This window comes from Engystomops pustulosus, chromosome 4, assembly GCF_040894005.1.
Source record: "Engystomops pustulosus chromosome 4, aEngPut4.maternal, whole genome shotgun sequence".
Classification (NCBI taxonomy): Eukaryota; Metazoa; Chordata; class Amphibia; order Anura; family Leptodactylidae; genus Engystomops; species Engystomops pustulosus.
The window spans coordinates 77336448-77356519 of NC_092414.1; the positions used below are offsets into that span (position 1 = coordinate 77336448).

A 20072-nucleotide genomic window follows, 5' to 3' on the forward strand; every position below is an offset into this window, starting at 1 on the left:
ATGCCTTCCATTTTTTGGGTTTATTCATTGAATTCTATCCACAGAAATTACCTAATTTCATTGTGGTCACTTTTGCTGTCTAACCATATTAAATGATAATATTCTGTAGAATACAGGTACCTTTATGATAACTTTGTGTAAATGTTGACAGTATGCAGTCTGATGTATATTGAGAATGTACGGTACTCTTTTTACTATGGTCTTTATTTCTGTAAAATTTGCATTTAAATGTTTATTATAGTTAAAGAATAATTAACTATTAAAAGGTGTCTGATGATAAAGCAGTTTTGGACCTAGGATCGCTATTAAACTGGAATATCGATTCTTCTGTTTTATTCTTGTTACTTGTAAATAATTTATCTCTCTCTTATAATTATATGTTAGGTTTTAATGAAAAGTGTAAGAATATCTTCAGCCTTTAGAACTTATAGGTATTAGGTTCCCAAGTTCCAGGGACTTCACTTTGTATTGTTTAATGTACTAATGAGAACTCTTCCTGTTTCTTCTCATGTGCTGTGACACAGGACCTTTGTCACTATATCCTCTTAGCAGTGGAGACTGACTGGCTTATCTGGTTGGACAGCCATTTGTACTCAATCAAATCAGCCTTGGGGCTGTATTAGGAGACTTGGGCCAAGCAATGTATGTTGGAGCAGAAAAACAGAAATGAACAGAAACTATGAATAATTGAAAGCCTTTTTCTACTATGACAACAATTTGAATCTGTTTTTTAATTTTGAATATAATATTTTAAAAATATTTTATCATGATTACTATTTGGCAAATAATTTTCTAAATTTTTACTAAATATTTTACTATTAGTATTTACTATGGTATGCCCCAATTGGTACTTTAGACTTTGTATAATTTAATGCAGTATGATGTGCAAGCAAAAGGATGATGTTAATACATTGCACACAATACTTTTTAGAAAATAAAGACATATAAATGTAACCTTGGGTATACAATGTAGGTAGGTAGTGTAGCACAAATGGGAATAACCAGTGAATAGTAATAATAGGGCGATTTGGTCTTAAAGTAAATCTACCATCAAAATAAAGCATAGTACACCAGGAGCACTTACTCATAGATGTGGGCACCGTGCCCGTGCACCATGGCCTCCTTCCTTGTAAAATCAACTTTTAAAATTATGTGAATGAGCCAGAGGGGCTAACCTAGCCCCTCCATGTTCTGTATTCACAGGTAGTTACACTGTCTCACCCTGCTCCATCAATACTTCCCCCCTCCTATTGCCTGCAGCAATTTCACAGCAGCTGAGAAAGTTTTAGCATACAGTGAGAGGCTCCTGCAAAGTGTGGAGCTACAGCAAGGAGGAGCTAGGATAGCACTTCCGGCTCATAAGCATAATTTTACAATTTGATTTTAGAAGGAATGATGCCATGGATAACAAATATTTGAAAATTACCATAGTCAGAGTGCCTGGATCCACTTGTTGACAGGTTCTGATGAGAGCTTATTACCAATTGAAAGCTGCAAATTAAATCAGAGACTGCCCAAGAAGAGTGTAGCCTAGGAAAAAATCCAACTGCATCATAATCAGCAAAGTGGCACCTATTAGGGGATACTGCATTTTGGTACAAAATTCTTACAGATGTAGACCAGCTAATAGGTTAAAAGTCCAAATTATAAGGTTGTGCATAGTTATATCACTGGTTATTCACATTCAAAATGAGTGGCCATTTATTACTTATTAGTATTTGTATATATTTTAAAAGAACCTGTTCACCCCTGGTCCGAATTTAGTGAATTCTTGAATTCCCCCATGAATTAAAAATATTGTGGCATCTTTTCTTAGAGTCTGGTTTGCTGTTCCTGCACTATGTCTCTTAGAAATTCTGGATAAATCCATATGCCACTCATTAGGAGTGCATCCTTACATATACTCACTGTCCAATCAGTGCTGACAGTATAAGTTTCTAGAGGGCCACGCCCAATGACTAAGTGAATGGTAACACCCACATAGCTATTTATTCTAGAAGAAAAAAAGGATTCACTTAAACACAGGAGAGCTGACAGGTCCTCTTAACATACAATTATCCAACATATCTAGATAAAACATTGAGCAACATTGTAAATACTTTTCATTACTTGCACTTACACTGAGCTTAAATTACAGCTTATATTATATCCCAGAGCTTCATTCACAGTTTTCCTGGCTGTCATTAGAAACAGTCAACAAGCTTGTCAGATACATTCTAAACCTTGCTGAACTTCAATAATACAGTTAGATGGTTAAGCTTTCTACTTTAGTTCCTTGTATATGGATATTTCACAGTGCCTGGTATACTGGTGCTAGCTGTGTACAGATGTTAAGCCTTTTATACGTTTTGTAGGACTTTAGCTTTGGAGGTGATGTAATTGTGAATGCAACTCTTAGCTATAATATAAGTTGTAGCTCAGGATCAGTACAAGATAACTAGTTGTTACCCAACCCTTTATGTAGATCAATTGTATATCTGAGCTGTAATCAGAATGGATATGGGGTTTTCGGTTTTGTCACCTTTTTTTCAAAAAATAAAATATTTTCTAAGCATATGGCCTATGCTTAGGACAGGTTATTACAGGTCAGCGCACTCACCACTCCCCTCTCCATAGAGCAGCGCAAGGACGGCACCTTAACACAGTGAAATATAGGATATATCCTATATTTCGCTGTGCATGGTCACAGTGTGGTCAGATAATGGGTGCTCACTGCATTGTGTCCAGGCGCATAGGCATCGATAGGGACCAATAAACCATTTGCGGCTGGATATTAGTCCGATGATAGGGATCTAACACCATCAACCCCACTGATCAGCTGACCTGAGCAGCAGTAGCACTTTAGTGAATAGTGCTTCAATTTCTCAGGATGTAATGTTCATTGTTACAAGCCCTGATTTAAGATCATTCCTTTTCAGGTGAATATGGCAGGGCTGCAGTATCAAGCAGACCTGACATACAATGGATGACTTTCTGCTTGATGGACACTGAAGAGTCAATGGGGATGCCAGTAACAGCTGACCGATGGATGTGCCAGGTGTCAGACACCCTCCAATCTGATATTAATGACCCATCAGAAGGGTAGGTCATCAATATATATATAACCCAGAAAACCCCTTTACCCATATATATAAAGTTAAACTGCATAGTCTTATAAGGTCACAATCAAACTGAAAGACCAGGTAGTTTACCTTTAGCCAAAGTTGAAGGTTGGATTTGGATGGCATGTATTAATAGTGGAAATATATGTCAACATATGTATACTTGATATGAATGCAAATAAAGCGTTTCTCTAATATAAAAATGGAAAATACAATATATGTAATTTGCCATTTTGTATTAGAGATATGCACTTGCATGACTGGAAAAGCACATGTATGCGACACAACAAGAAGTCTTTGGGAATATACATTTTACCTTCATCAGGTTCCTCATGGAAGTCCTCAGAAAAGACTTGTTTATTTTGTAACATAACTTCTACTCGCTTCTCTATTGGTGTGAGCTTGAGCAAGTTGGCTTTTTGTCCTTGGCTTTCCAGTACTTTCTGAGCCTTGTTGTGCTCAATTTTCTTCTTTGTCTGTTTTTTAAGGTTATTCCAAGCTCTTTTTATCTCCTCAATAGACCTGTTTTTGCACCCCACAGCATTTAACTGCTTTTGGATGTCCGCCCATATTTTATCCTTATCTCCTTGGCTTGTTTCGGCTCCAAAGAGCTGGGGCCCTAGTTTGGCAATGTTATCCACTAAGATGTTCAGCTCCTCATCAGTAAACTTCGGCTTGTCAGCAGTTCCTGGTAAAGATGGGGCAACCTCAGACATGTTTAATCATATAAAATACAAATTAATATACCAGCTAACCAGTACTTGAAACTTGTCACCAATCAGCTCCTGGGTCCTTGTACACTACATCTAATGTATAAAGTTTCATCCAGAGCGTGCTAACCTGAGATATCCCAATATTTAGATGCTAAGGACCAGAACCACTAGCATGCTTCAAACACTTTACATGTTCTTACTAATAGCACTTGCCACTAAGAGTAAGAATATGCAAGGCATCTGAGATGCATTGATTTCCTGAAGTGGTTCTGGTCCAGCTTCTCCATATATTATAGATTCATAATAAAGATTTGATCATCTCTTTTCAAATGCTGGATCTTTCTTTTTGCATCAATACTCATATTCCCTAGGCTACAAAACTCTTTAAAGAGCATGTGTCACCATTTTAAATTACTAGTGCTTCATAAATAATGTTCTTGGGAGTCTCCCATTAAATTATGTCATTTTTTAGAAAAAAATAAGTAATTAATTCCTATGCTGGCTAAATAAAGTGACTTGTATCAAGGCTAGCTACTATGTTGTCATGGTCAGCACATGCTGTAGCTGCAAACTCCTTAGTGCAATATAGGATTTCTAGAAACTTTGTGGAAAAGAAGACCTCTTTAACACTGATCTAAACCTAAATAACAGCTGTTATCTGGATTTAAAAATTAAAGGGTTAAATCTATAGGGGCCTCCTCCTCCGGCCCCAGGATCTGCAGCCACCAATCTTGGAATAATTTGAGGGGGCTATCAATAACCTATTCTATGGATAGATGATCAATATCACAATCCTGGAAAAAAAACATCAACAACATAAGTGAAATTTGTGTAAATATTCTAAAAATTATTGCCCTGAAGCATGATAAGGCATTTGGGTGACAGATGCTCTTTCTTACAGTTAACCATGGATAAACCAACATATAAAAACATATTCAACATATATTACATGTAATGAAAATTTCACTAACTTAGTTAGATATTTTAAAACAGTTACCAGTATTATTATAAATGAGCTTCTGGTCAAAATTCAATTGTAATTATTTTACCTCCAGGTATATCATCTTGCAGATCCTCTTCAATGTCAGGGGTTCCTTCCAGTTCCTCAAGCTTTAGCATAGCCTCCACACGTTTCTCCAGGGAAGACAGATCCTTTGCAGCTTCAGGCACCACTGCATTCTCCACATTGCTTTCTTTTTTGGTTTGCAACAATTTATTCTTGGTTTGCTTTTTGAGTGTGTTCCACCTTTTTTTCAGGTCTGCAATAGACCTGTTATTGCCACCTTTGGCGTTGACCTTGGCTTGGATGTCTGCCCATATTTTACTCTTCTCTGCTTTGGTGGTTTTCGCCGACAAAGCACCACATATATGTGGTCCATTCTTAGACACACAATCCACTAACAAATCCAACTCCTGATCTGTAAATTCAGGCTTCTCCTGCTTCTCATCTCCTCCTGGTAAAGAGGCACCAACCTCAGAAATATTGTTTTCAGGGTTAAGGGTTGGGCCTGCAGTTGGGTCTGACTTTAGGGTTACACACCAACACAGTTATTCTATGCTTGCATTAAATCAGGCACTCACACAGGGCCCACTTTTGGTACTGTTGATCAATTGATTCAGTGAGTAGTTTAGTAAATCTTGTGAGTAAAGTACCTTTTTTGATCCACAAGCATTGAGAAAAACAACACATTCCAAAGTAAAAGAGATGCTATGTACAACATGCTTCTAATCACTTGCATTGCTTCTTTATCAGCAAACTTGCATATCTAAACTCGCAGTCTATTAATGCACTTTCTGCGATATCATATTACTGATGTGACAATATAAAAGTATCAATCAGTGTAAAAACATTCTGGTTAATGATGGCATTAAGACCAAAAACAATGTTCACAATGATAAAAGTTAAAATGATATTAGTCTGTAACCATTTATAGTATGCATTCAGGGATAAATATCTGTGGATACCTTATTGAAATCTGCAATTCATTATATCATAAATTGCTGTATACTCACCCCCTTCAAAGCAGTACTCAATGACATAGCCATCCAAACCTGCGGCGCCAATGTGGTCTGGAGGGCGCCACTTCATTGTCACTGTGTTGTCAGTTACTCCATCAAGGGTTAGCATTGTTGGAGCACTTGTGACAGCTAGAAACCAAAGATATTATATCTGTACACTGTAATGTAATTAGAGGCATATTCCAGTCAATAATATAGGTTTATCTACTAGACTGAACATTTACAGTATGGACCCCTGTTCTAAATACTTAAAGGCAACCTGTCATCAGAAATGTCATCAGAAATGTAAATAAATCACTACCAGTATGTTGTCAAGCAGTTGAACAACTTCTAGATCATGTATCTTTCATGGCCTTGAGTGGTGCCATCATCCAGAAAATCAACTTTGCAGTGAAATGTAAATTGCTTTTATGAAGTCAAGAAGGCGGAGAGTTTAACATTGAATTCAAGCTTTCTTTGCCTCAGAACATCCCTTTCACTATAATTGATGGTCCTGAGTCTCGGGACATCATTGATTAGATCTTCTGAAGTCTGGTAGATGATGTTAATCACAGAGGGGGAGGTGTTCAGAGGCAGAGAGAGCTTGACTTCAGTGTTAAACTCTCCACCTCCCTGTCTCTATACAACGAATTTACATTGCACTTCAAAGTTGATTTGAGGAACGATGCCACCAAGCTAGGTCATGAAAGAAACACAAACAACATACTGGTAATAGTTTATTAGGCCAATTTCTGATGACAGGGTCCCTTTAAAACTTTAATGATAATATACCGCACAAGGTAAACTTTTGTAAAAGCCCACCATAAAATGAAAGAAGAAAACATAGCTCCTGCATTTCCAAATTATGTAATGCTTTTCCTGTGGTTTTACCTGTAACTTGAATAATACCAACGTGTAAACTTGTTTGGAAATGGGAAAGTGCAAATTTAAATTGAAACCTATAATAGGTAATGGTGAATCCACCTATTCTGTAATATAAGGAAATGATACAGTACCTTACAAGTATTTCAATTGACTCTCACTTGCTTTTTAGCAACATGCTAATGACTTTCCTCTTTTTATAGCTTGTTGCCAAGTTTCGAAGAAGCAAGTGAGAAGCATCTTACAGGATCACAATTGGCATGTAGCAAATCTTTATAAGACTGCAGTAGCAGCATTCAGAATTATAGTCAAACCCTACTGTGGATACCCTTTTAGTTGATAATTACTGGGAAGATTTATAAGGAAGCCAGCACTACCCTGCTCTTATCTTATCTCTCACACTGACAAAGAGAGAGATGCCAAAGGTAAAACTACGTATTAATATGTAACTATGCTGCTCTTTTTGGAACACTCTAACAACCAAATAGTGTCACAAGAATTCCAGATTGCACATGAATTCTATTTACACATACATTTTATGCCATGTGTAATATGTTGTAGTATATGTAACCACAGACACCTACCCAGTGGGACAAAGGGCTTGGAGGGCATGCTGGGTTTCGAAATTCCTATTGAATTAACAGCAAAGACCCGGACTTCATATGCAACACCTTCAATCATTTTTTTGGGCTCGAAGTTTGTTTCTTTACATAATTCAAAATTTAACCTCATCCACCTGGAACTTTGCTTCTTCTTTCTTTCAATAAAGTATCCTATGAGAAAAATGGGATTAATCTTTTTTCTGGTAACACATTCTAAATGTTCCAAAATTATGCCCAATTCAGTGTTGCATTCCTCGCACCTTCCTCAATGAATGATTACTACATTGTTCCATACTTATGATTTGTGAAGCGCTACGGAATTTGATGGCGCTATATAAATAAAGATTATTATTATTACTTCACAATGATGATTTTCTTGTAACCAACCATTTATGAAATATACATTTTCTCTTTTATACTGTATCAGTAAAGCTCATGTATGTTGGTCATATTACAGGTAAACAGATCGGAATCTTATAACAACTGATAATTAGGGTATTCAAAAGATGAAATATCAATGGTGAGATCCAACACTTCGGTATAAGAATTCAGAAAAAGTTAAAACATACATTTTAACTTAAAGGAGGAGTAGTTGGTGACGCTGTTTGGACTATGTACAATTTATAGTCCTTACTCATTAGGACTAGATTTATACATAGTCTGAAACGCACCACCCAAAGTCTTGTATTTTTTGTGTTTGTCCATCATGATCACCATTTGTGATGTTTAAGAATTTTTAAATACAGGATGTAAGTTTTAACTTTTTCTGAATTCTTATACTTAAGAGCTGGATCTCCCCATTGATCTTTCTTCACCAGACCGGTGCTATGAACTTCATGCATTCAACCACCAATACATGCCATAACTAATAAATCTGCTAATGGTGAGATGAGAAATTCTTTTCTTTTTGAACTTTTTCTTTGTTCTTATCTTTTTTTAATGATAATTAGGGTACCGTACACTTACCCATAATAGGACATCCTCCATCATATAATGGAGGTTCCCATTTCATCGTGCACCAATCCTCTCCGACCTCTGTTACATCTGGAGCTAATGGAGCATCAGGGATGTCTAAATATTAAGACAGACATTATTGTAGCAATAAAAAAATAAATATTAGCAAAAAAAAAAAAACGCAGTAAACTGTCCATAAAAGGGTGCCACTCATTATGGGATTTTAAAGGGAATCTACCATCTCTCTACTAAGTGTTAACATATTGTAGAGAAATGTACTTTGATCTCCAGCATGCCTTATTTCTGTGCAATATGCTTTTTGAAGACATTCCCAGTGTAATCCATATGTTAATGAGGCAGTTGGTACATCCAGGATGTCCCATTAAAGGGGTTGTCCGAGTTTAAAAAAATATATATATATCTGACCAGGAGGGCTCTGACTAAAATAATAAAGCTGTACTTACCTTCCGGTGCCCTCCCGTATCCTGCATTCAGCTTCCGGCCGGCCGTGGCCGGGTACGCCTATCCATCCCTATACACAGCATTGTGTATGGGGGCTGGAAGGTTGTCGTGTCCGGCTGGAAGCTGAATGCAGCGCTGCTCCGGCGGCCATGTTTGTTTACATGGCGCCTGGACCGGAGCGACTGCAGCGCTGGATACGGAAGGGCACCGGGAGGTAAGTACAGCTTTATTGTTTTAGTCAGCCCGCTCCCGGCCACATATATTTTTTTATCAAAACTCGGACAACCCCTTTAAAGTCTGAAGCACTGCTAATCCCACTTAAATCACTTAGCTTTTATTTCAGTGTCACTCCATGTTTCTCGCTAGACAAATCTTCTGAATATCTGATGGAGAGGGTAGTGATCCAATAGGGAATAGCAGTTCTGCAGATGCTGAGGACACAACTTTGCACCAACTGCCAGTTCTGGAAATTTCTCAGAATTGGCATAATGGACAAAAATAATTAAGACATTTTTGGAATTGCAGTGAATTTTTCTACAAAATGCTATCAGTAGATTACAATGCTTGGTGGAGGTGGAAGACTCCCTTTGAGGAGTTAATAATTTTTTTCCTTAAAAGTGGGATGATCCAAATGAGTGTATCCATAAGAATATTACCTTGAATTTATTTACTTACCCACAACTTTAATTTTGATGTGCGCAACAGCTTCACCTGCCTCATTTTTTACCATTATCCTGTATGTTCCAGAATCATCTTTCTCAGCGTTATCAATGACTAGAAGCCCGTGATCAGGGTATGACTCTGCCCTGATACGTCCACTCAGATCTGTGATCCACTGCGGGTGTATAATGTGACAGATAACAGTTTGGATGATATCACTGTGCACTATTTTGGAAAAGACATCACTATTGGGCACATTACTAAAAGGCAGATGATTGTATATACCTACAATATGATATCTGCAAAAGTTCCAGACAAAACTTACCTTGTCGCCCCTGCTCCAAATAATTTTGGGGGCTGGTTCTCCAGTAACAGGGATTTCAAGTCTCAGCTTTGTTCCTGCTACAACCACTACAGTGTTATCAGGATAATTTAGACTATCAAAATGGATTTTTGGAGGATCTGCAAAGAAATTAGCAGTCAGGAAAGATGACTCCATGTTTTTACACAAATAGAATTGTGTAACTTGTAAAGTTTAATTTAGCATCCTTACCGATAACATGTACGTTGGCCGGAATATTGATCAAATAAAGATCTGGAACAAATGCATAATCACCTTCATCTTCCACTAGACAACTGTCTATAACTAATCTATGGTTCCTATATAAACAATAGCAGAAATATTTTATTATTTATTCTGCTTACCTTTTTATTACATTTGTCTTTCATTTGTAATTGTGGTTTCAGGTCTCTCAGTATGTACTGAGAAGAAGTGGAGAATATTATTTGTCTTAATACAGGTGTATACTACTTATTGCACGTATTTATAGTAGAAGATAACAAGTTGTGGTTTGTCATATCATCCCTGAACAGTCCTTCTATTTAGGAGTGTTCCAATGTTGGATAGTGCCCAAAAAGGTTGTCCCATATTTTATTGGCCATCCAGCCACACTGAAGTAATAGAAAGTTGCTCTTATAGTGCAACAGGACATACTATGAACAAAGCAGCAATGTTCTGGTGCCAGTTATTACACATCCACCAATCAACTACTAATGACCTATGCTATAGATAGCCCAGACAACCCTTACAAATTTTCCTTTCCTCTCTATGCCCGGGAAAGTAAACCACGGAACTTAATTCTAAAGATAAAGGACACGGTTTCAACAAAAAGACAATGGCCCGGATATAAAACTGTTGCGATCTGCCTTAGTGCAGTTTGCCTCACTAATGTGCACTTTGCACCACATTGGGGCTCATTTACTAAGGGTCCGCGGACTGCACTTTCGTTGGGTGTTCTGAAGATTTCCAATTTGTGCTGCATTTAAAAGGGGTGTATGTTGCACGCGCCGGCTTTCATGCAAAACAAAACGAGGGGGGGCCCATTGGACGATCCGACTGATTCGGACTAAGCATGGGATTTAACTTTTAAATTGTGTTGCAAGACATGCACTTACATACACCGGGAAGAAGATGGTGAACTTCGGGGCACCTGAGTGGGGAGCAACACATGCAGGATATTGGGCGCATGATCTACGTGCATCATCGCCGGACAGTCCGGATCGGGGATCGTGACTGGGATGGGTAAGTATATTTGCCCCATTATGTTATAATTGCACCTTTTTTTTCTTGGTGCACTTTGCTGAATTATGTTGCAACACAATTGTGTTGAATTGCAGTAATAAATGTGTCGCAAACTAGGAAGATACACCAACACCCCCTTTGTGTGCATAGTTTTCTAAAGTGTCAGACAAAGTACAACCGTGATACAAAAGTGGGACAAAAAACTGGTGCAAACACAATAATATATCTGGGCCAAGTTTCATCTGTAACTGGTTTGATCTCTGTACCAGAACCAGATGTTTATTGAAATAATTGTTTTACTATGCCATAGTGGCACATAGAGCAGAGAATGCAATGGACTCGTAGTTATGGATGTTCTGTATTTATCAAAGAAACACTCCCTTAAAAATCTTCCCTCCTCAAAAAACATAAGGGGGGTTTATCTTTTGTCTTTCTAGTTTTTTAGTTGTCTACTTCCTTTTTTGCTTAGTTTATTACTCTAATTTGTCTTGTGTTAAAATGCATCGGTGCCTGTTGGTCTTACATTGCTCCCTGGTGTGGAGGATGCTACTTTTTTTTTTTTTTAAAGTCGCAAATATTTGTGCAAAAAAGTCTTGCAGTCAGCTGCCCGATAAATCTCCCCCTTTCTCTATAAAGTATAATGCTTTTGGTTATATTGTCTGCATATTGCAGCCGAACGAAAGTTAACTGGCTGGGGTTTTTTTTGTTTAAAAATAAAAATATCTTTCCAAAAAAAGGCAGCAGTTTTGTCCATTTGTCAAAATTTGCACAATTTTTGATCCAAAATGTTTTTAATGCATTTTTACATTACCATCTAAAATTAACTTTATACATTTTTTTAACCTGAAAATTTTATTTCAAGGTGGTAAGGTTAGACATGTCAGCTGGCGAATACAACTAACTTTAGTCTAAACAGCTGGATTCGATATATATAACAAATCCATTGAAAAACAGTGCACCATGGTGCAAATGTGTAAAAGTCACAAAAAAGTGTGCAAATAAGTCTGCGCAAAAATGTAACTTTTTTGTTGTAACATTTAGAAGAAAGGTAGTGACATTTTCAAGTGGCTCTGCTAGCATTTGTAATAATCTCACCTTCCCTTATGAAATAGTTTCACACGGTCACTGCCATGGATAAGCTGCCCATTTCTGTACCATCTTCCAGGCACATACTCCGAGATTTCACACTTCAGATGGATTTCTTTGCCAAGATTCACAGTCATGTCAGTCAGGGGTTGTAATATCTTAAGTGGTCGCACTTTAACAAGAAACAGAAACCTTTTCTGAAGAATAGCTGAACTACTGGTCTGTGCTTACATAAGAGATCATGTAATATTAATATCTGTGTATAAATGGTAATATCTAAGCAGTACAAAATAACAAGATAGCAGAAGCACAGTGGAATAGACGTGACTGATACATAAGAGATACAATCTTGTAAAACCAAAAAATAAGACTTTCAACAATAGTCCTTACAATCCACTTGAAGTTGTGCTGCTGATTGACCTCCTGTGGTCATCACAGAATAGGTGGCTGAATCTCCTCTGTCTGCTTCATCTATAATCAGTATGTGCTTTTTACCATCCACCTTTAGCCTGTATCTGGACCTGGGCTCATTTGTTATCTCCACTCCGTTTTTAAACCTAAAAAATAAAAATAAAACTGTTATATGCACTTTGTAAACATGGACATCAGTTTTCTCCCAACTAAGTGGCTAACTGGAAATACTCACACATACAGTCTGCCTTACTATTAACTTATACAAACAATTACACGAAAGAATAAATCAATTTGAGTATTTAGAAATATTTATGGTGAATATTTTGTTCTTTTTCTGTAATGTTTCTAGATGCCCTGGTTATGTCCAAATCTGATTCTCATGCTGAATACAAAATCTTTAATGTAGAAGGACTGAGGCATAATATTACTTAATAGTAATCAATATGTGCACACCAGCTACACAATATTAAAGGTATCCCTTTGGAGGAGATTTACTTGGCACTCTTTTGTGGAATAAGTATAAAACTAGAAAGTACTAACACTATAGAACTATTATATATGTATTAGAAGAAGTATTTTTTTGGCAGTAAATAGAACTTATGTGGCACAAACTTATTCTACAACATATGGTAGACACAGTATGACACTGTTAATTGGAGTATTATTAAAAAATTGCTTTATTATTTATACATATTTAATCTAATTTACCATTTTACATTTGCTTCTGCGTCAGATACTTCGCATTCCATTTCCACTCTTTCTCCACAGTATGTACTAATATTTTCCAGTTCCTTTGTTACCAATACTGGTGGCTCTGCCATAGGAATAAAAATGTACATTTTTTGTCTTTAGATGTGACATTATTGAAGGCAAAAATATTTTAATGAAACTCTCCAGTCTCAGAGAGATATCAAGCGGGTTGGTTAATATACTTAGGGTACTCTTTTCTTTTAAGTGTAGGTTCACCACTTATACAAGATTAGGCATAATGTAGGCAAGGTTTTTTTTGGTTGCCTCACTCTGCTTTCCATACAACTACTCTATGTTTAGTCAGGACCTATTCAATAAAGATTTGGTTATATGAACAATTTTAAGAAGCTGCAATGTCATCTTATGGATATCAGGCATCTGTTCTTACTCGGAATAATTTACCTTGTCTTTTATTCCTATGGATGTGTATCCTAATAGGCACAGATCCAAAGCTTCTTTATAAGGCGTAAGGTCAGTCCTTTAGTGGACAGCTTAGTCAAAGGTGATGGAAACTTCAACCTTTGCTCTTAATAATCAGAATTTGACTTTTTTTTTACATATAGTGAATGAAACAATAACACTAATCTTTCGATGTGTTTGTGGCAAACACTATTTAAAAAGGACCAGTGTTCTTTTAATTCTACATGTAAAACAATGGATCATAACTTGCCTCTGACAAACAGTTCAGTAGAGCATTTTTCATCCCCGGCGCATACTTGATATGCAGCGTCATCCGCCAATGTGCAGTTGTTAATAAATAATATCCTTTGAGTTCCCTTGTGTTCAAATATGTATCTGTATAAAATAAAATGATCAAATATATCTACATAATAAAATGCTCACTTTCACATTTGACTAAATGATCTCAGTTTTGCAGTTTAGTGTGGCCATATGCTTATTTACACGTGACTGAAGTTTGTATAAGCTGTAACAGTAAATTTATAGAAGACCCCTACACAGGAACCATTGACTACTGTCAAAGTTACTGCAAACATGCAGCTAATATGCCAAACGTTTGTTTGGTTTACACAAATGTTTATCCTGTTATGTTATTGTATGTAGGTGTACATCCAACGTACTGTGTGCATTCATAAAATATAGTCCAGTATGAAGGTCAGGCACCATGCTGTGGACCAGGAGAGTCTGAGCAGATGGATACTATGGTCAGTCAGTACAGGGACCAATTGATCGACTATTACACCTAAAATAAGTTCACATTAAAGACATAGGAACACTTTACTTACTTGGTACTTGGACGTATTTCTTGTCCATTTTTATACCACTTGAGTTCAACTGTTGGATCAGCAAGTTCAACAACAAACCTCACTCGCCCTCCCTTGTCAATCTGATATGCAGGATCTAATATCTTGGCAAATGCTAAAAAAATAAGGGAGAAAAAAAAAATTGAGTATTCTTTCAGTACAATATCACTTTAAATATTGTAAATACATATGTGGGGATTTTGTATAATATTACAGATATTATATATATATATATATATATATATATATATATATATATATATAGTGCACGCCTATTAGGGCTGGGCATCAGGTCCTCGAAGGTATCCAAATAGAAAAAGGCAGCACTCCAGAGTAGAAGTAAAAAATGTAGATTCCTCTTTATTGCATATCCCAAAACAGCAGCAACGTTTCGGCTCAGAAGAAGGCTCGCACTGAGCCGAAACGTTGCTGCTGTTTTGGGATATGCAATAAAGAGGAATCTACACTTTTTACTTCTACTCTGGAGTGCTGCCTTTTTTCTATTTGTATATATATATATATATATATATATATATATATATATATTCAGTTCTATATTACTTCCAAATAAACACATGTTACGCAAACGCAGTTCAATCTCTTAAAAATTCACATAGATGTAGCAACAGTATTCAGCTGTACATGATTTAATATTTTGCTTTAAATACAAGCTTCATAAGAACCATTTTTATCTTAGCCGCGATAGCCCTCTGCTCCAGTAGACCCGAGATACATGGACAAATACAGTACTACTAATCCCTTCTACCTTATATCGTAATACTATAAATATTGCCTTACAGTTAGGGGCAGATTATGTATTGAGAAACCAGGACAGATTAATAAATATACAGCTAGGTATATCTTTACAAATTATCCAGATTACCTGCACTCTTTTTCTCTTCACGGCGCATACGTTTCAGTCTCTTTAGCATTCCCCTGAGGTCGGTGATTCCATATTGAAATGCAATCTTTTCATACTCATTGGGACTTGCATTTTTCAGGATCTCCCACACATCTATCTCTGGACCTTCTTCAGGTTTAACTTCTCTAACATTGGAATAAAATAAGCATACAATGTGTTGAGAGACTTGAAGTTTTCAAGCAGTGTTATGAAGCTCATAATATTGGTTCTCGTACACCATGGCACCAGGATGATGAGTATGACAAATGCAGTAATATGAAACCTCTTATGTCATGTAATCCAATCTAAGTGTTTATATCAGTAAATATTTCATTATATGGTATTTCAATTTGTACGTTGTTATAGTTTGAGGCAGGTTACCCATTAACTGGCAACAATTAGAAATGTGTGTCAGTGTAACATGATTATTAGTATAATTTCAGAGGAACGCCATTGTATGCCATTAATACATAAGTCCCTCAGGGAGACCAGAAATAAATATGTGTGAATATTGCTGTTTAGGTGGACAGGCAGTCTGGAAAAAAGATTAATTTGGTAATTTTTTGACAAGATACCTAATTGAAGACTAGAGCTACACTGGGCTAAATTTACCAACAAAAGTGCACTAATTCTGTGTAAATATCTTCCAAAAATCTGGCTTATATGCATTATACCTTTTTTATCTTATACATTATGTGTATCATAGGTTACCATGTGCAAAAATTGTGCCAAGTTTGGTGCATGTTTTTATCCATCAATAAAGCAAACACATAGGTGTAGAAATTCAGATACATCTACAGAGGAATTATACAGCATCAATTACTGTGAAAAATTTGAAGCATTAGAGTTAATAAAGTTTACAGTATTAGTAAATTTTCTCTGCAGTTATACCTAGAGTCTGAAGGGTTGGTTTATGACTCTTTGAATAGTCTGAGTCATGTTTCATACCCTTAGTACTTCTACTAGGTATAACATTGTATTAGTTTTTCCTCAATTGTTCCTCTAACTTTTTTAAAGGGGTTGTCCACTTTCAGCAAATAATTGATGTGGTTTGTGTAAAGAAAAGTTATATACTTTGCCAACATACTTTCTATATAAATTCCTCTTGGTTTTCAGCATCTCTGCTTGCTGCCCTCCTATAGAAATCTTTTATTTTTACTTCCAGTGCATATAAATCTGTCCATGTGATGTGTTGGACACACAGGTGCACAAACCGGTATTATCACAGAGAGTAATAGGAACTATTTGATAATAATGGCTCGATAATAATGCTTTTTAAGTGCTGGAAGTTAACATAGATGCTGAAAACTGTGGGTAATTGATACAGAAAATTTATTGGCAAATTGTATAATTTTTCCTTATACAAACCATATCAATTATTTTCTGAAAGTGAACAGCCCCTTTAAGGTCCACAATATAAGTTGGTTTGGTAGAAGTGAATGGAGCCGTGTTAAACATGTACACCACTGCTCAATTCACATCTGGTACTTCCAGACCCCAATTCTCAAGATCTCTATAAAAAGAGCATAAGTGTAATTTGTAGCCTCTTTAAATTTTTCATGAAGTAAGACATGTCATAATTCATGAGGAGCAGTATTAGAGGCAACAAAAAATATCAGACCTCCACATCTATATATTGGGGACATTGAAAGTTTGTTTTCTATAATTTTTTTTTTTTTATCAGATTGTCCATATATTACTATCAAGTATGATATTTTACTGAACAACTGTAATTGCATTTTCTATCCATCTCATGGGCCCCGCGAGTAATGACATTGTTGTGGTTTTTTATTCATTTATTTTTATGCATTTTAATAAATCCACAAATACCATATATACTCGAGTATAAGCCGACCAGAGTATAGCTGAGGCCCCTAATTTTACCACAAAATATTTGGAAAACCTATTGACTTGAGTATAAGCTGAGGGTGGGAAATGCATTGGTCACAGCCTCCCCAGTATATAGCCTGCCAGCCCCTGGAGTAAATAGCCAGCCCCCTGTACTATATAGCCAGCCAGCCCCTGTCTCAGTGTATATAGCCAGCCAGCCCCTGCCCCAGTGTATATAGCCAGCAGCCCCTGCCCCAGTATGCAGCTGGCCTCCTCATCCTGTCGTACAGCCGGCTCCCTGCCACCTTTCCGGTGGCCCCCCAAGTCTTCAGTGCGATCTGGCACACACAATACCATTGCAGGGGACGGATTGCACAGAAGACCTACGGGGCCGCCGGAAAGGTGAGTTTTGATTTATTTACTTTTTTGACTCAAGTATGAGCTGAGTTTTTTTTGTGCTGAAAAACTCGGCTTATACTCAAATATATATGGTACATTCACATATCACTCTTTGGCCTCCTAGAGATATTGTTTTCTCCAATATTTTACTCTATATTTGTACTATGGAATACTAAGCATTCAAAGTTCTGTTCTTGAGATACTGTAGAGAACCATTGATGTCCACGACTGACATTTTGCAGATCTCTTGAATGTGGAGGTCACATCACTGATGCAGCAATGCTTGAACCTGCAATCATTGCCTGTGCATCAGTTATACTACATAATGCAGTAAAATATGGTATGCTGTTACTAGTTAGATATAGATTTTTAGTATAAAATCCATATGCACACACACTCATCTGCAATACCATACAGAAATGGAATAATATGAAATCATGAAAGGATACATGCAATGTCATGCATTTTAGATGTATGCAAGGAATTTATAATGAACTATCATATTATGGGGAATAAAAAAAGGGAAAACTGTTGACTGAAAACCTGCATTGTAATTGGGAGTATCAGCTGTTGCTATGCACTGCACCACTTCATTCCTCACCTACGTTTCAGGAGACCACTAAAGTCAAGCTCTCCTGCATCTTCTTGTCCTTCACCACTGTTATTAATATAAAGATATCAATAATGGAACACAACACACATCAAGAACACATGACCACACAGAGATGTCAACAGAAGAAAGGCACATCTCTGTTGCTTGTGAAAAGTAGGCACAATATGGCTTTATAAGCAGAATAGTGCAAACAGAACACGTTTCAACTCAGATATTAGCTTCATATCTAATATCATCCACTTTTGCAAACGTGTTTGCTCTACATAAACAAGCTCTACTATATTGTGCCTGTTCAAAATACCATCACAAGGCTATTTCATATGTAGAAAAGATTCTTCACAGTTTGTGTTGCAACATAAACAGAAGTGGAGAATGTCAGATAAAACTCAAAGACAAATGTGCAAAAGTTTAAAGTGATCTGGAGTCTGGAGACATAAAGAACCTGGAGACATTTTGTTGCATTTAATGCAATATTAGAACATTATGTGGGGAAAAGTGAGCAAAGCATATAAAAGTGAAAACAAATTTTCATCCAACATTTTTTTCAATACAAACCAGTCATGGGAACATGGCAACATTATGGGGGGGGGGGGGGAGGGGAGGGATGGCGGAGTAGATAAACACAAGATGGCATGGGTCATAATCAAAATACTCTGAAAGGCACAACAAGAGAAAAAAGGACTGAAGGACTGTTTATGTGCCTGGGACCTATGAAACAGATCTCAAGGTGAATTCATAATTCAAAAAAGGGTGAGAGGAAGGCAGGCTTTTAAAAAAAAAGTAGCGCCAATAGCTTGTGAAAGAACCCACCTCAGAGGTGAGGTTTACCTGGAGACTGTTCTAGATACCACTTAATACAGCTAAAGCATTAATAGATTCTGAGGCGTACATGAGAAGATAAGATATTAACAATAGCCTGCCAGTTTTCAAAGAAGTGCTGGACTTTTGATTCCTTTTGAAGCAAGGCTCCAACCAGGTTTTCATGATGGTCTTACTAACCCTGCTTCTAAAGTGCTGTATGAAAGAGCAGGACCACATTCCACCCACAACTGGATCAAGCCGGGGATGTGATATTTCCCATATGGTAGTTAGGGAGGGGGATATGTAGCCCTTGTACACAATTGTAAGGAACATTTCCCAGTAAGAGACAGTTGGTAGACAGTCGGGAGACAGTAAGAGACAGTCTTTTAAGATTTAGAAAGGGAGTGTAAAATTACACCCGTCGTAAGGTCAGGTCAATAGTGGACCATGTGCCCAGGCCCAAAGTCCAAATATTAAAGTTATGGGTGTCATGGGGGACAAGGTAGTACAGGCAGTCCCCTGGTCATGTACAAGATAGAAAATCTACAATTAAAATCCAGCATGATAAACCAGGGCCACTACCCCATAGATCCAGGCACTATGACTGTGGTAATCCTTCTTATATTTGTTATCCATGGCATCCTCCTTTCTAAAATAAACTTTTAAGTATGCTAATGAAACTGAAGGGCTCTGGTGGGTGATGTATATTCACTGGTTTTTACAATGCAGTTCTCCCATCCCTCTGCACTTCCTGCTGCTGCTGCTAGATTACCCAGGCACAGGAAGGAAGGGGAGAGCAGCAGAGGAAGATATGCGCTGCTTATTGTAACAGCCTGTGATGCTGCAGCACTAAGGGGATCTGGAAACACCCACCATAGCCACTCAGGCTCTTCAGCAAAATTTGAAAAGTTTATTTTAGAAGTAAGGAGGCCATGGATAACAAATAAAAGAAGATTACCACAGCCCCTGTCTGTGGATATATGTGTAGGTGCCCCTGGTTTATCCATGCTTGAATATGATGGTAGATTTCCTTTAGGTGGGGGACCACCTGTATTTAGAAAT

The 20072-nt window shown here is 37.1% G+C and overlaps 1 protein-coding gene across 20 annotated transcripts in view; it reads right to left on the reverse strand.

Moving 5' to 3' along the window:
- MYBPC1 (myosin binding protein C1) overlaps window positions 1-20072 on the reverse strand; it is an 81487-nt gene that overhangs the window by 14771 nt on the left and 46644 nt on the right. For 18 of the 20 annotated variants that reach the window (XM_072146415.1, XM_072146413.1, XM_072146408.1 and 15 more), the window contains 15 exons: window positions 18198-18254; window positions 15350-15513; window positions 14449-14581; window positions 13875-13999; window positions 13163-13268; window positions 12431-12597; window positions 12050-12212; window positions 9926-10032; window positions 9698-9834; window positions 9388-9547; window positions 8263-8367; window positions 7279-7467; window positions 5828-5962; window positions 4864-5268; window positions 3418-3789 (listed from right to left, as the gene is read on the reverse strand). In XM_072146415.1, coding sequence (XP_072002516.1) covers window positions 3418-3789; window positions 4864-5268; window positions 5828-5962; window positions 7279-7467; window positions 8263-8367; window positions 9388-9547; window positions 9698-9834; window positions 9926-10032; window positions 12050-12212; window positions 12431-12597; window positions 13163-13268; window positions 13875-13999; window positions 14449-14581; window positions 15350-15513; window positions 18198-18254 — 2525 coding nt within the window. The remainder of the gene's footprint in view (window positions 1-3417; window positions 3790-4863; window positions 5269-5827; window positions 5963-7278; window positions 7468-8262; window positions 8368-9387; window positions 9548-9697; window positions 9835-9925; window positions 10033-12049; window positions 12213-12430; window positions 12598-13162; window positions 13269-13874; window positions 14000-14448; window positions 14582-15349; window positions 15514-18197; window positions 18255-20072) is intronic. The other 2 variants (XM_072146417.1, XM_072146418.1) reach the window with 2 other exon arrangements.